The sequence below is a fragment of the Thermobia domestica genome, chromosome 16 (assembly GCF_964235325.1).
Source record: "Thermobia domestica chromosome 16, izTheDome1.hap1.1, whole genome shotgun sequence".
Lineage (NCBI taxonomy): Eukaryota > Metazoa > Arthropoda > Insecta > Zygentoma > Lepismatidae > Thermobia > Thermobia domestica.
Genome location: NC_137469.1, coordinates 5,026,148 through 5,041,579, shown reverse-complemented (window position 1 = coordinate 5,041,579; position 15,432 = coordinate 5,026,148). Strand labels below are relative to the sequence as shown.

The window sequence follows — 15,432 nt, the reverse complement described above, 5'->3', positions numbered from 1 at the left end:
AATAATTTCATATAATATCATGGAACCAAAACCTTCACAGGAGATTCTAATTTGATTTGATGCTGTAGTAACAAGTTTATTTCTAATTTACTATGAGATCAAAATGATAGTCACTCTGGTGCTTGGGGTCCCGGGTTCGATCCCAGCCCCCGCCAAGTGAACTTTGTGGTGGACAAACACCGTGTGCGTGGGTTTCCTCGGGGTTCTCCCGTTTCCTTCCACTTTCTTCATTCCACCATTTCATTCATTTCTCATCACCACCGTCTCCTTGAGCCTAGCCGGCATAACCGTGGGACGTAAAACTCAAAGATTTCATTTCAGGATACTCACATATGCCGAGAATCGAACTCTGTCTCTCCCGAACCGAAGACTCAAGTAGAGGCTAGTAAAAGCGTGTATCTAATTAAGATGTTAATTTGAAACATTTCAAACGCGTGTGTTAGAATAGACTACAAATTGGGGGGGGGGGGAATGGTTTCATCGATGTGGAGGCATTTAACCCCAGTGCGAGCACTTATGTGGTTGGAATGTCATAAAATTATAGAATCAAATGTTACTTTGACCTTCGAGGTAAACGTTAAGTTACAAAGAAAAAATAATTATTTTGGGTGGGAATTCTAACCTCAAAATCACACTCTAGATATAGCCTTGCTGATTTTTTTTTCAAAAATATTTTAGTGTTTTCATTTTATGGGAACGGAAATAAATTTGGAGATTCATAAATGCTCATATAGTCTATCTCTATGACCTGTTCCGAATCGGTGAGTTCAGGGCCGTGGTGGCTCAGTGATAGAGCGTTCATCTCTGATGCACGGGGTCCCTGGTTCCATCCCAGATCGCGCCAAATGGACTTTGTGCTGGACAAACACAGTTTTTGTAGATTTTCAAGTTTTCTCCCTCTTTCTTCATTCCACCATCTCATCATCACCGTCTCGTTTAGCCTACCCGGCATAACCGTGGAACTTAGAACTTAAATATTTCATTTCATTTTTCATCTCGAATCAGCGAGGAACCTATTTATTTTTACATACTTTTTCACTACTGCTATTTTATTCCCTATTTTTTTTTATTAAACCCAACTAATTTCCTTTGTTCTCCTCCACACCCACATTTAGAAGTTGTCTACCACATTTCCCACATCTCTTAGCCACAGTATGTATATTTCTCCTCCAGAGAGTACAATAAAACACATACACTTGATCAAAGATAAGCACATCTTGTGTTTCCAAAACCAGAAGTAACAAAGATGAGATTGGAGCTGATCTGACCAGACATCTTGGAACGGAAGATGCTCCTGTGAAGGCAGTGGCCTTTTTACAGATTGAAAGACAACAAATCATACTAGAGAACTGATTCGTGAGCTAAATATCGACAGGTATCAATAAATTTGATTCAATTTATCGTGTAAAGCTGTTACTTTTCGCATACACTATCTATGCGATGTTGCTGGCATGGAGGCATGTAATAAAAGTTGAATGCGAATAAATCCGAGCATTTCACATCATTCAGCTGCGAAAGAGCTGTGGAACCGGCTGTCAGAGGTTTCCGTCTCTCTTCCTTTAGATCGCCCGGAGCTCTTCCATCTGGTTCCGATTATGCAAGGACCCCGTTACGCAATTAGGCGTTGTCTGTTGTTGTTGACGCGAACCAGACTCCTGCTTTATAATAGTTCTACCACCTACCCACAATGCATCACTACTACTAGTTTTTCTATATCTTATGATACCAATGTCATTTCTCCTCCTTTATAATCTTAAATCAATGTCACACGTTCAAGAAATATCATTATTTCAGGTGCTTCAAGGATCTGTGTAAGACTCCACAACGTATATATTTTTTAAACAGTTCATTAGATGTTTTAATATTGTGGAGTGAAATATTTATGCCATATACCAGACGTTGAGATTTAGTTAGCTTTGATTGTATCTCGACCTTCGGTCCTTTCGGTAAAAATTTGTGAAAAAATCCGAAAACTTTTTGACTTTGAACTGAGGACGGTGCTAGTTTCAGGAATAAGAGTAAAAATTGAATGACTAGCTTTAGGGATAAAAATAGAAGATGGCTACAGGGGGAGGGGGGCGAAATGGCAACTGAATGATTGCTTACAGGATCAAGTATTCTTATAGGTTGAGCCGAAGAACTAGTTTTAGGCTGAGTGAGAATAGGATGATTGGTTGTAGTGCTAGGATTAGGAACCGAATGACTAGTTCTAGGGATAAGAATGGAGACAGGATAATTGGTTATAAGGTTAGAAATAGCAACTAAATAACTAGTTTAGAGATAAGACTAGGATCCGAATGACTAGTTTTAGAGATAATAATGTAAACAGGATGATTGGTTAAAAAGATTAAGAATATGAACCAAATTACTAGTTCAGGGATAAGTGTGTGACCAGGATGATTGGTTGCAGTGTTAGGATTAGGAACCGAATGTCTAGTTTTTTAGGGATAAGAATGTGAATGGGATGATTGGTTACAGGGTTAGGAATAGGAACCAAATCCTCTCTCTTTGCTGGTCTAGTTGCTAGCGCTTGTGCTTGTGTTGCATGATGATGTTCCTGGTTCAATTCCGGTGATTCTGATCCCGCTTTAAACTGTAGCTCTTACCCTACATAACCTCACTGTTAATACAAGACAGAATATTCGTGACAAGAAGTGACACGAGTCAGCACGACACCTCTCTGAGATGAGACAAGCTGAACTTGTGTGTCATAGGCAACCCTAGCTGATGACAAAGGACATAGCAATATAAATCAATAAATCTAGAAACAGAAAGACTAGTTTTGCTATAAGAGTAGGAACAGAATGATTGGTTATGGAGATAAGAATACTTGGTTACAGAGATTAGAAGTGGAATTGAATGATTAGGGATAAGAATTGACTACAAGAAGAAAATTGATCTTTTAACAATAGGAAATGAATTTTTAATTTGAGAGGGCATAATTGAAAAGAATGACCAGCTACAGAAATAAGAAAATGAAGAGGAACCGAATGACTGGTTTTAGGGGTCAATAAGGACTGAATGACTAATCTTAGAGAGCATAGCAGGAATAAATTGATTGATTAGATGTAAGGAATAGAGTGAGGGATAAGAAAAGGAACTGTCTTCTTACACATATAACCAAGAAATGAAAACTGGTTTTAGGGATAAGAATAAGAACAGAATTACAGAGGTAAGGAACGGAATTAGAGATAAGATATAAAAGGATTTAGAGATAACGATAGATAAAATTACCGGTTACAGATATAAGAAGAGATAACAAATCACTTGCTGCAATAGAAATGGACGAACTTAAATAAGGAATAGGAACGGAATGACTTTACAGGAATAAACAAAGAAGGAATTATTGTTGAAAGGACAATAGGAATAGTGTGTGGCTTGTTTATAGAAAGAGAAACAGAATACCAAGGATTAGTGATAGGGATAAAAGTACGAAAGGAATGAAGCAATAACATGATATGAGAAGTGAAACAAACAGGAGTAGTGAACCAGAGAAATTAGAAAAATATTTTGCTTTGTATTTTATGCGACAACAATTTCATAATATTCAAGAGCTTGTTCCTAGATAACAATGTTTTAGAGTTCTCTCGACTGGTGCGGAAAACTCGAGTTTGATTCGTGGGGTGAGGACATGTTGGTTGGATTCAACCTTTCAGCTATAGGTTCATATCTTTTATACACTTGGAACTGAGAAGGGACGTAAACAATTTCATATAGGATTGGTAATATTCTCCATATTCATGCTTCATATTTGGAGAGGTCTGTAGCAGAGGTGGCCATTTTGTAATCGTAGATCAGTCGGGCTCGCGCTGACTCAGAGTCGCTATTCCCCTCCTCGCTCACGCTTACTAATTTCAGTGAGCTTCACGCTCACTAATGTTAATAAAGTTCTCTCCTATTAATCTCAATAAGGCTCTCTCTCGCTAATCTGAATAAGAATCACGCTCACTAATCACAACCAAGTTTATGCTATCTAATCTAAATAAAGCTCACGCTCATTAATCTGAATGAAGCTCACGCTCATTAATCTAAATAAAGCTCACGCTCATTAATCTAAATAAAGCTCACGCTCATTAATCTAAATAAAGCTCGCATTCTGTAATCTGTATGAAGCTCACGCTCATTAATCACAATGAGGGTCACGCTCACTAATCTCAGTGAGACTCGCGCTAATTTCAATGAGGCTCACGCTCACTAATCGCAATGAAGCTTACGCTCTCTAATCTGAATTAAGCTCATGCTCATTAATCTCAATGACGGTCATGCTAACTAATCTCAATGCGGCTCACACTTACAATCTCAATAAGGCTCACACTCAGTAATCTCAGCAAAGTTCTTGCACACTAATTTCAATAAGATTCTCGCTCTCTAATCCCAACGAGGTGCACGCTAGCTCGTTCTTGCGCCCATTTACCTCATGGGGCTCACGTTTGCTTGGACACAATCTCTCGTTCATTATTCACTTACAGTGCTCGTGTTAACAAGTACTCAGGTTCATTTATTGAACCCGAGAGCTGAATTCGCGAGCTTTGACAGCTTTGGTCTATAGAACTTTGTATAACTGTAGATTATGCAAAACCCATTGGGCACTAAATTAGATTTAACTATACGTACAAGTTTCTATTTCAAGTTTATGGATATGAAGTATTGTACAGTCTCTCCGTATTGTAGGGAGAAGGTATTCCACACATAGGATATTCTAATACTTTGTATAAAATAGAGTTATTGTTTGTCCAAAGTAAATAGATTGGTTGATTCAACTCTATGAATAAGAATATAAAGTTTTTCAAACGGGCATGGCTATCCAGTTTTTTACACAACTGTACGTAAATATACAATAAGTGAAGATATAACTATTTCATTTGTAACGTGACCCTACATTGCCACTTCTTCAATTTTCCAAAACTTGGCATTGCTTCTTTTCGAGCACCCTGTATATGATAAAAAACAGGTCTTCGGTTCGTATGTTGAGAAAGCCTGGGTGCAAAGACCAGAGGAATGTATTTTGCAAGGAAGCAGTGTACAACCCGATTTCTTTAGCTGAGCTGCTTACCATACCACGCCCAGTTGCTGTGAAGGCGTCCCGCTGCGGTGTGGCTTGTTTTTAATATCTCCATCACAGCATAGACCCTGTTTACTCCGCGACCAAAACAGTACCGGAAAATGGCACAAACAGTGTTGTTAACTATACGCAATTTTTCGAGTATGATACTTTTTTTTTCTTTTTTTAGTTTGGTTGTAACGTTTCTTTATAATGATAATGACCCTTCCGAAAGTGTGTCCAGTGTAAATTCAGACAATTTTACATTTTCTTAAATAACTGTAAAGCGAAACTTTCTTTTAAAAAAAAAATGGAAGGTGTAGCTCCTGAAAATACCCAAATATCTAATAAAATGTCTAAAAGGTATGGTGTTTCATTTCATTCTTTCTTTTTTTTAAAAAAAAAAGTTTTTAACGTCCTACGATTATGAACTTAAGTGAGAACGATGATGAGATGAATGATAATGAAAAAATGAAGGGAGTGAGGGAAACGGGAGAATCCCGAGAAACTCCCCACACACAATATTTGTCGAGCTTCTTCGTGGCTAAGCGGTTAGCGTACGCGTTTTTGACGTGGGAGACCCGGGTTCGATTCCCGGCGGGAGCTCATGTGGTTCGAATTCCACGTTAATCAGTACGTCCACGTCTCATATAGCCTCGCTGCTGAACGGGACGTTAAACTCAAAATCACTCACTCACTCACAATATTTGTCCATCACAAAGCACACTTGGCGAGAGCTGGGACCGAACCAGGGACTGCACTGACCGGTGGTGAACGCTCCACCACTGAGCCACCGCAGCCCCAGCGTTGGTAATGATTTATAGCCTAATAATAATAATAATAATGAAACTTTTCAGTTTATCGCCCCATGATTATGCCTGTTAGGCTAAGGGAGACGGATGATTAAGGCAAATGAATGATAATGGAAGAAATGTTGAAATGAGAATGTGGAAGGAAACAGGAGTACTCGAGGAAACCCGCGGGTACCATGTTGTCCACCACAACTTATTTGGCTGGGGATGAATCCAAGGACGCCACGCATAAGATGTAACTGCTCTACCACAGATCCATTGTGCCAATAATAATAATAATAATAATAATAATAATAATAATAATAATAATAATAATAATAATAATAATAATAATAATAATAATCTAAAACTAATTTTTTAAAAATTGTTCTAGGGTAGTTTTCCAGTTTAAGTATTGCTTTATTTTACTATCATCATCATCATGATCCTAGGTATTCTGCCATTATTGACAGCTCACTTGCTGTAAGCTCAGAGGCACCTATGAATCAACGTCTTCAACTTATCTCTTTATCTTGACATAGTAACTTTGGTTTGATACTGGGCATCAAGTGTAGCCTTTTTCGTCTCCCAGTTTTTCTTCCAGCGTACCGAGCTCTCTGTGGCTAAGCGGTTAGCGTAATCGCCTTTGGCGTGGAAAAGACGGGTTCGATTCTCGGTGGTAAGCTCAAGTGGTTTCGGATTCCACGTTAAGCTGTAGGTCTACGTCTCAAATAGCCTGGATGCTGAAAGAAACTCTAAATTGAAAATCAAATCTTCGACTCTACCGTCTATCTTTTTCCCTTTGATAGAGTTTCTTCTCAGCCAAGTTCCTTACCAATTTAATCTTCCTCTTTTTAATTTCATTCTCTTTTCCCATACTATTCCTAACATTTCCTCATTAGTTTTCCGTTCAACCCCATTTTGTCCATTCTTCTTCACACTCACATTTTAAAAATCTTTTTTTTTCGTCTTTTTTGCGTTGTATCAATGCTTCTGCCTTATAAATTTCTAACGTATGCTATACATATCATATATACTAAAGAAAAGATGAACTCAATCGTGCTGTTTGGAAAAATTAAACATGATGAAGGTTAGCAACTGAAAGTCTTATTGGAACGGTGAAGAAATGTTCCTTTTAAGCACATATTGCTGGTGCTACTTGAAAGGACGTATCGAATCGAAAGGCAAGTTGAAGAAAAATCTGTGTTGAATTGGAAGTACACTTGAGTGGTTCAAGATGTGACCTTCAACAACGCAATGCCTTGTTTACACATACGATCAGAGAACGGAGGAGCGGCAAACCTTACATACACATATGCTGAAGGATGAGTGAATTGCGGGGAAAAAAATGCTTCTTTTCCGAAGCAAAACAGGCAGTGAATGTTCTACCATCAACTAAAACCATAGAGATGTTGTTTCCTCTTAATGCACTTGAATTCGATTGCGCTAAAGGCTGTAACATTTGGGTCGAAACATAATTTTCAACAGGTTCTTCACGAGATACGGTCTTTTGCATTTGCTCTATTGGTAAATGGAAGCGTAAAGGAAGTTTTAAAAAAGAAAAGAAAAATCTTCAGTATTATATTTTATGGGGAGCACCGTAGTCTAGGTTACGGTGCGTATGGTTACGAGAGCGTTGGATTCATGCCCTCGTGGTCCCGGGTTCGATTCCCGGCTAGTGCTTCCCCAATTTTCTGCGTCCACCCAGCGTTGTGAGGCAAATTGGGAAGTCATGTGAATAAAAGATGTGACGGCCATTAGATCTAAAAAGCTTCCGATACACCGGTTAGCGATAGAGCGACGCGGCGCGTCGCAATGCTGGACGTAGTTACACCAGTCGCTAACAGATGGAACCAAACCAGGAACCCCTCTGACAGAGGTACCGCGCAGCCACCGGGAGTATATTCAAAAATTGTACCCGAAAAAAAAAGTGATAGAGTTGATGTGTTTCTCTAGAGCAGTACCGTAAAGAGCGAGCAAAGGAGGCGCAAGCTGCTGGTCAAATGAACTAATTCGTAATTACAAATATGACTAACCTTGTAACAAAGAGGCATTAAGTTGAATACCGGGCAAACACTAAATAACTATTGACCACCATTACGAACAAATAATAATAATAATCTATATAAATAAAAATAAAAGTAACTACGTGACTTAATAATTCTTAAACCAGCCGATCGATCTCCATCAAATTTTCAACATAGATGAGGTTAGGATCTGGATTTTTTAAAAATCATTTCACTTGGACGGTGCAACTTAAGGGAGAGAGGAGTATATATATATAAATGATTGAAAATGACCAATATTAGTGGCGAATCCATATTTTTCAGGTCGCTGAGATGAACAATGACACTTTCGATGCCGTTTAAATCCAAATTCAGCCCCGCAACTTGGAGAAGAAGATATATATATAAATGATCGAAAATGACTGATATCGGAGAGCACTTCAGTAATAGTAAAAAGTGACTGACTAACGAAACATATTATCAATTTTTCTTACTTTAACCCAGTGAAGCGAACCCAGCGAAGCAGGTAATTGACACTTGTAGTTTGCTTAAAACAGTACACATAACTTCTGGAAATAAATATAAATTGGTGAGATTATTATATTTGAAGAGTTTAGAACTTAATTCTTCATCTGAAATCGCAAAAGGGGGTCTGGCCAGCAAGCGGCTAAAAGGGAGGGACATGAAATATGCAAGGCTTAGGTAAAGGGACATGAAGGATGTGGAGTTCGCAAAGGGAGGCGTTAGCTAAACAAAGTTGGGGATCACTGCTTTAGAGAAAAGCAATTTTTAAACAAGGGGGCATGGTGTCTCAGTGGTAGAGCATTTCATTTCCCACTTTTAACATTATTTCACTAAATTTACCTTGTTCCCTCCAAATACACATTTCTACCGCCTTGATTTACAAGTCTCCCATTTAATTGCCCCCATTTTCAATGGAAAATTAAGTGCCCCCAAAATAATCTCATGGGCGCAACCTTGCCTGTGTGTTTTCTCTAGACTCGTCTGAGGGAGGCAGGATGCCTCATTGCTAGAGTGCTTACCTCTGGTGCGTGGGGTACCTCGTTGGATCCCCCGTCGCGTAAGTTTGTGGTGGACAACATCGTGCTCGTCGATTTTCTCGGGGGGCTCCCGTTTCCTCCCACAGTCTCATTCCACCAATTCTTACAACATTCACTTGCTTTAATCATAGTCTCCCTTAGCCTAACAGGCATAATTGTGGGACGTTAAATTGAAAGATTTCATTTCATTAAAAAAAAAAGGAATATATATGTAATTCCATTCAACCAATTAAAAAAATGTTATTAAATTCATTAACACTTAACATGAAATGAATATTTTAAAATCAGAAATAAACTAGTGGTTGTTTGGGTAAGTCAATTTCTCCCGACCCGATAGATACAAGAAGGAGGGGTAAGGCTGAATCGAAATTGATTTTCATATAAATGTATCCTAACATTCTACTAGGGAGTGGGACAACTCAGAAACATACGTTTAATGTATATCGCAGTAGCGTGCTTGTATATGTAGATACTTCACATCCCTAAAGCAGAAGGTCCGCACACCGTAAGATACACATTCAAATCGACTGTCAAATGTTATCAGCCGCGCATATCTCGATCCAATTATCGACTCAATACCTTAGAAGGAAGGGAAGTGGCAACTTTTTTTTTTTTCACGGAAGCATGCAAGCGCCGCGGCGTAGTGTCTCTAAAAAGAGGTGTGGGGAGATAAAAAAAAAAAAACTTGGCATAAGTTGAAAGAGGGGGGTGGAGTTGGTTCAGTAGTTATAAATTTTCTTGGGTGGTTTGCTTTTGTATATACTGTACTAACTAGTTCCCTTCATGTAGACACATAAGTTAACTGGAATTTGCTGTCAATGGGAGTAATAAAATCGTAGGAACTTCCCCCAAAATCGATTTTTTTTTCAGCGAGTTTATTTAGTGAACCTAGTTTATTAAATAGGCAACCCGAATACATACATGCAATGCTGGGTTTTATAACTTCAGGCGTTTCCACTGTTGAAATTTTCAAAACAATTTTATTTTCGCTATCTGTACACCAGAGACGGAATTTGTATCTGTATGTATGTATGTATGTATGTATGGTATATGTGGGAGGGGGACGGAGGGGGATATTTCTTTTATTATTGAGGAGGGGAAGAAAGCGATTGTTACGTGAAGATTGATATTGGAAAGAGTTGCTCAAGAGACCAAACAGAATTTTGTGGTGGAATATTCGTCTCTAGGGGGCATCGTACTCTAATGGTTCGAGTGGACTCACGTCCACGTGGTCCGAGTTCAACTCCTGGTCAATATCTCCCAATTTTTGGCGTCCATTCAGCGTCGTGAGGCAAACTGGGGAATCACGTGAACGAAAGATGTGACGGCCACTAGGATATAGTTCAGGCGGTCGCTGACAGATGGCGTTGGAGCAGCTCAGGCTCTCAAATGGGCTGTTACGCTAAGTGTTTATATATATATATATATATATATATATATATATATATATATATATATATATTCGTCTCTGATGCGAGAGGTCTTAGGTTCTCTCCTAGACCATGGGAGTTTAAAGTCGATATCATCATGTTCTTGAGTTTTCTTGGGGTTATCCCATTTCCTCCCACACGTTCATTGCACCAATTATGTCATAATAATTCATTTTGATTAGTCGTCTATCTTCCTTTAGCTTAAAGTGCTTAAACGTGAAACTTAAAACTGGAATATTTTTATTTCATTTTTTTTTTGAAGACATTAAAAAAAAGTAATTGGGATCGTGGTTTGTTGGAGTTGAAACCTTTGACTACATTTTTTAAAAATGTGAATACACTTTTATATATACATGTACGACTCCTTTAATGTGGGATATTCCTGACATCTGTACAGAGGTTTGGAAACTACACACAATCTCCTGGTCACATCTGAACCGATGGGAGAACATGTATTTTTTAAGAATTTCTTTTTAAAAAAATCTCAACGATGTTTGAATTATTCGCATGGAACACATGTGTCCCGTTGGTAGTGAAAGGGTTAATACGTCTGTTTTCAGCAATGAGACTATATGAGACCTGCTATTAAAAGTGAGATGCGACCTGTATCCGCGAGAATTGCCTCCACCGGGGATCAAATGACACCACCCACGCGCAAAACACGTTTGTTAGCCACTCGGATAAGAAGGGGTACTTGGAGCAAAGAGAACTCTCTTACTCAGAAGATTCTCTTAGGAGAAATTCACATGAACACGTTTTGTCTAGTTTTGTCCACGAGACGAGACGACGACAAATGAGATTTTCTCGTCTCGTCTTGTCTCGAAAACTTAGTTTGTAAATACAAAACATTTTAAACCATATGTATTATTGGAGTGTATTGTGTAACGAGTTGCGCATCTTTAAACATTAATAAATACTCTTCATCGTGTTCACACAATCACTTTTATCAATTTATAGTTTTCATACTTTGGATCAGCAACATTTAAAGTGTGTTTTAAGATCTTAAGATTTTGGTGAACTAGTTTTTACCACGAGTCTCATGAAATTTCTAGTACCGTCTCGCCTCCAACTTAAAAATGTTCTTCTTGTGTCGATTTCGAGACGAAACTAAAATTTCTCGTCTCATAAACAACACAATCTATAATCATTCATCATTTATAAATAAGGCAATATGATTCCAACCAAGCCCTTAGAATAAACAAGGTGATGGAGGGGTTAAATTTCATATTTCCCTTCCAAGAAATAAATAACATTTCTTTAATGAAACTGCAGTCAGACGATGAGGAGGAGGATGGGGGACACGGTGACGTAGTGGTAGTGTGTGTTTACTTCTGGTCGATTCCCGGCCAACCAAGTATGTGGTGTACAACATGGTGTCCTTGGGTTTTCTCGAGGTACTCCCGTTTCCTCCCACTTTCTTATTCCACCAATACTTCCATCATCATTCACTTGCTTTAATCATCGTCTCCATTAGCTTAAAAGAACATAAAGGTTGGATGTTAAACTGAAATATTTCATTTCAGTTCATTCTACGATAATTTGGATTGTATTCATTGATTTGGTAGGAGGTTCTAGAAAAAAATGAAATCTTTAAGTTTTACGTCCCACGGTTATGCCGGTTAGGCTAAAGGAGACGGTGGTGATGAGAGATGAGTGAAATGGTGGAATGAAGAAAGTGGGAGGAAACGGGAGAACCCCGAGAAAACCCACGAGCACGGTGTTTGTCCACCACAAAGTTCACTTGGCGGGGGCTGGGATCGAACCCGGGACCCCAAGCACCGGTGGTGAACGCTCTACCACTGAGCCACCGCGCCCCCCGGTAGGAGGTTCTAGCAAAAATTGCTCAATATATGAGCAAAATTCTCATTGTATAATTATTATATGTTTTCCACCAATTTCTGTAGTCATTCAGTACATATGTTGTAGGATCTGTTTCTCATAAGAAATTTTAATTAACCTAGGGATTCCAAATATTTTCATTTATGTTTAGAATATATTAAACATAGGCAAAACTATTTTAATACCCTTAATGATTATTATTATTTTTTTTAAAGAAATTTCTTTTCTTTCTATTCTAGTCAGCGGCACGGCGAGCGGGAACCAGCTGCGCAAACTGCAAAACCACTACCACGACGCTATGGCGCCGAAATCAGAATGGGGAGCCAGTTTGCAACGCGTGTGGTCTCTACTACAAACTTCATAATGTAAGTACAACCTGCTCTTTTTATAAAGGGACATTACATATGTTTGAGATTTACACATGTGAAATCTAATGTTGCTCCATTCATCATTCTAATGTTGATTAGATTATGGATCCTCAGATAAGCTAGTTTCTATCACACATGTTATCGTTTTTATACGAGCGATTCTGGGTTTGATCCCGAATGGACGTAAAAGTTGTTAGGATTCCTGTGTAGCAGAATGTCTAAACTCTCGAGCCCAAAGCTCGCGAAGAAGTGACGAGCGTTCGAATCGGTCTCGGCCTTGAGCACGCGCGAGCCCTAACACTGAGTAGTTTTGTTAATAAGTTGGAGCTTAGGAAGTTAATTCTAGATAGTTTTCTCTTTAATAATAATAATAATAATAATAATAATAATAATAATAATAATAATAATAATAATAAAAGTTATAGTTTGTATTATATACGAGGAGGGTCCAAAAAGTAAATTGTGTATTTAATACTGTACGTACAATGAGTTGGAAACACTTCAATACTTTCAGCTTGGTCATCTCCGCATACAATGCTGGTGTGCCATCGATTCACCGGTGTCTGGATTTTGTGGGGGAGGGAATGTCATTGGCTATGTGGTCGCTCGTGTACTATCTCACTTGCTCGTTTGGTGTCGGGTGGGGTCCGCACTCATTACTAGTCAGTTGTCAGGAAGTTACGCATCTTGTTCGGCTTCATGACGTCACAGTAAGTTCTGAGCAACTGGCACTAGATGGAGTGCGTTGCATCAGTCAGCGTTGCCGTTGACATCAACTTCAAAACGTTCTGTGTCACTCGTTCACTCACTGGAGAGGAAAACAGGAATTCGCACGTCGCATGATCCTCCGACGAATGTCTGGTACTTTCTCACTTTCAGCACCCAAGAACCTACTGTTATATAATCTCTGGTGTATGTATGTAATGGGGCGGCCATCTTGTGCGGTCGCAGATGTCACACTTTACACCAGACCGTGTGGGTTAGTACCCTACAACAAAAGATAACATATACATACCGTCGATACTGTCTACTGTATCATTATGATATAGGTGGATTAGTGGGAGAGCAAGGAGACCTTGGCCTGATTCTCAGTCACGCGAGTATGTGGTGGACAACGTTGCGTCCGTGGGTTTTCTTGTTTTTTCCGTTTGTTTCTACATTATCATTCTACCAATTATTTCATAATCATTCAGTTCATTACTCATCAGTCTCTTTTAATCTAAAGGGAATATGTGCGGGTCGTAAAACTTGATATTTCCCATCATTTTTATTTCACTTTATTGACACCCCTCGTATATGCAAACGAAAACTTGGGTGGGGGACATTATAGAGTTAAATGAACAAGATAATATGACGTTTTCTTAAATATGTTTCGTAGTAGAATGTTCACAATATCAAGTCTTCTCCAGTGGATGCACAGACCTGAAATTACATAAAACTGTATTTTTTCCTGAAAATACATTTTTTTTTAAAGGTAATGGTATACATGTCTTTCGGGCCAAAATATAAACATAACACTTAGATTTAAAAAAAAAAATCAGAATCTGCAAAACAATGTGTGCATCATTGTGCTGCTTAACGTCAATGCGAAGAACAGGGAGTAAGCTGGAAGCTAAACACAGTATGCACGTCAGTCCTGTATAGTTATAATGTGGTGGGTGGTATATAAATATTATTCGTGCCTTCAAACCCACTTCCGTTTCTCGGCTCAACTTCACGAACAATTAAAATAAAAAGGCCCACCACTTTACTTTTCTTAAAAATTACTTTTAATTAAAACTTTTTATTGTAAACAAAAAAAAAAAAGAAAATGATTTTCATGCCGGTGTGCATTGTTACGCATGAACCTGTCAGTCTTAACTAGTGTTATGAGTAATTGCTAGTGTCCCGTGAAAAAACGGGGCTTTGCTTAGTTGCTCATTAAGTTTTTTTTTTCTTTCTTCGTAACTATTATTTAAGGCGCAATGACAGACTGTCTGCGACCTGCATTGGTCAACGCACTCTTGGCCCATTGTGCAACACTGAATTCAGTATCTCGTTAGTACGGAACATTCTGTGTGTTTAGAACATTTATTTATTTATTATTCATGTTAACATAATTTATTTTCTAGACCAGATCACTCAGTAACTGAATGGTTTAGCAATCATGTTTTCTTGAGCGTTCTCTCGGGTTCAATCCTTGGCGGAGACGAGACAAAACTAAAAATAAGGCTCTCTCGTCTCATAAAATTGTTTGCAGTTTCAATTAGCGTTGTCCACGAGGCAAGGTATAGAGCTTTCTCGTCTCGAAAGAGTCCTGAAAGTGCAATCTCGCCTCGAAAAGATCCTGAAAGTGCAATCTCGCCTCGAAAAGATCCTGAAAATACAATTTCGCATCAAAAACATCCTGAAAATGCAATTTCGTCTTTAAAACACCCTGAAAGTGCAGTCTCATCTCGAAAAGTCCTGAAAGTACAATCTCGTCTCGAAAAAGCACTGAAAGTACAATCTCCTCTCAAAAGACCCTGAAAGTACAATCTCGTCTCAAAAGGCCCGTGAAAATTCAATCTTGTCTCGAAAAGGTCTTGAAAGTGTAGTCTTCTCTCGAAAAGATCCTAAAAGTGCAATCTCGTCTCGGAAAATAAATGTCTGTATCTATTGGAAGAATTGTCTCGTCTCGTATCTTGACACGAGAATTCATTCTTGTCTCGTGGCAACACTAGTCCTAAGTCTCGAAGGATTTTGTCTCGTTTTGATTCTCGAGAAGCTTGTCTTGTCTCGTAAATTTATATATTTTTGGAATTAATGTTGGCGTGATATTTAGCTTAGTACGTAACAGAAAATTCAAATTTTGCATTATTAGCATTAGTTGTAAAAAAAAAAAAAAAAAATACATATTACCAGGGTTCCTTGATCT

At 38.5% G+C, this 15,432-nt stretch overlaps 1 protein-coding gene across 3 annotated transcripts in view; it reads left to right on the top strand.

Annotated features, from left to right (window-relative positions):
- grn (GATA binding protein grain) overlaps positions 1 to 15,432 on the top strand; it is a 334,408-nt gene that overhangs the window by 213,960 nt on the left and 105,016 nt on the right. For all 3 annotated transcript variants that reach the window (XM_081742090.1, XM_081742088.1, XM_081742089.1), the window contains one exon: positions 12,408 to 12,533. In XM_081742090.1, coding sequence (XP_081598216.1) covers positions 12,408 to 12,533 — 126 coding nt within the window. The remainder of the gene's footprint in view (positions 1 to 12,407; positions 12,534 to 15,432) is intronic.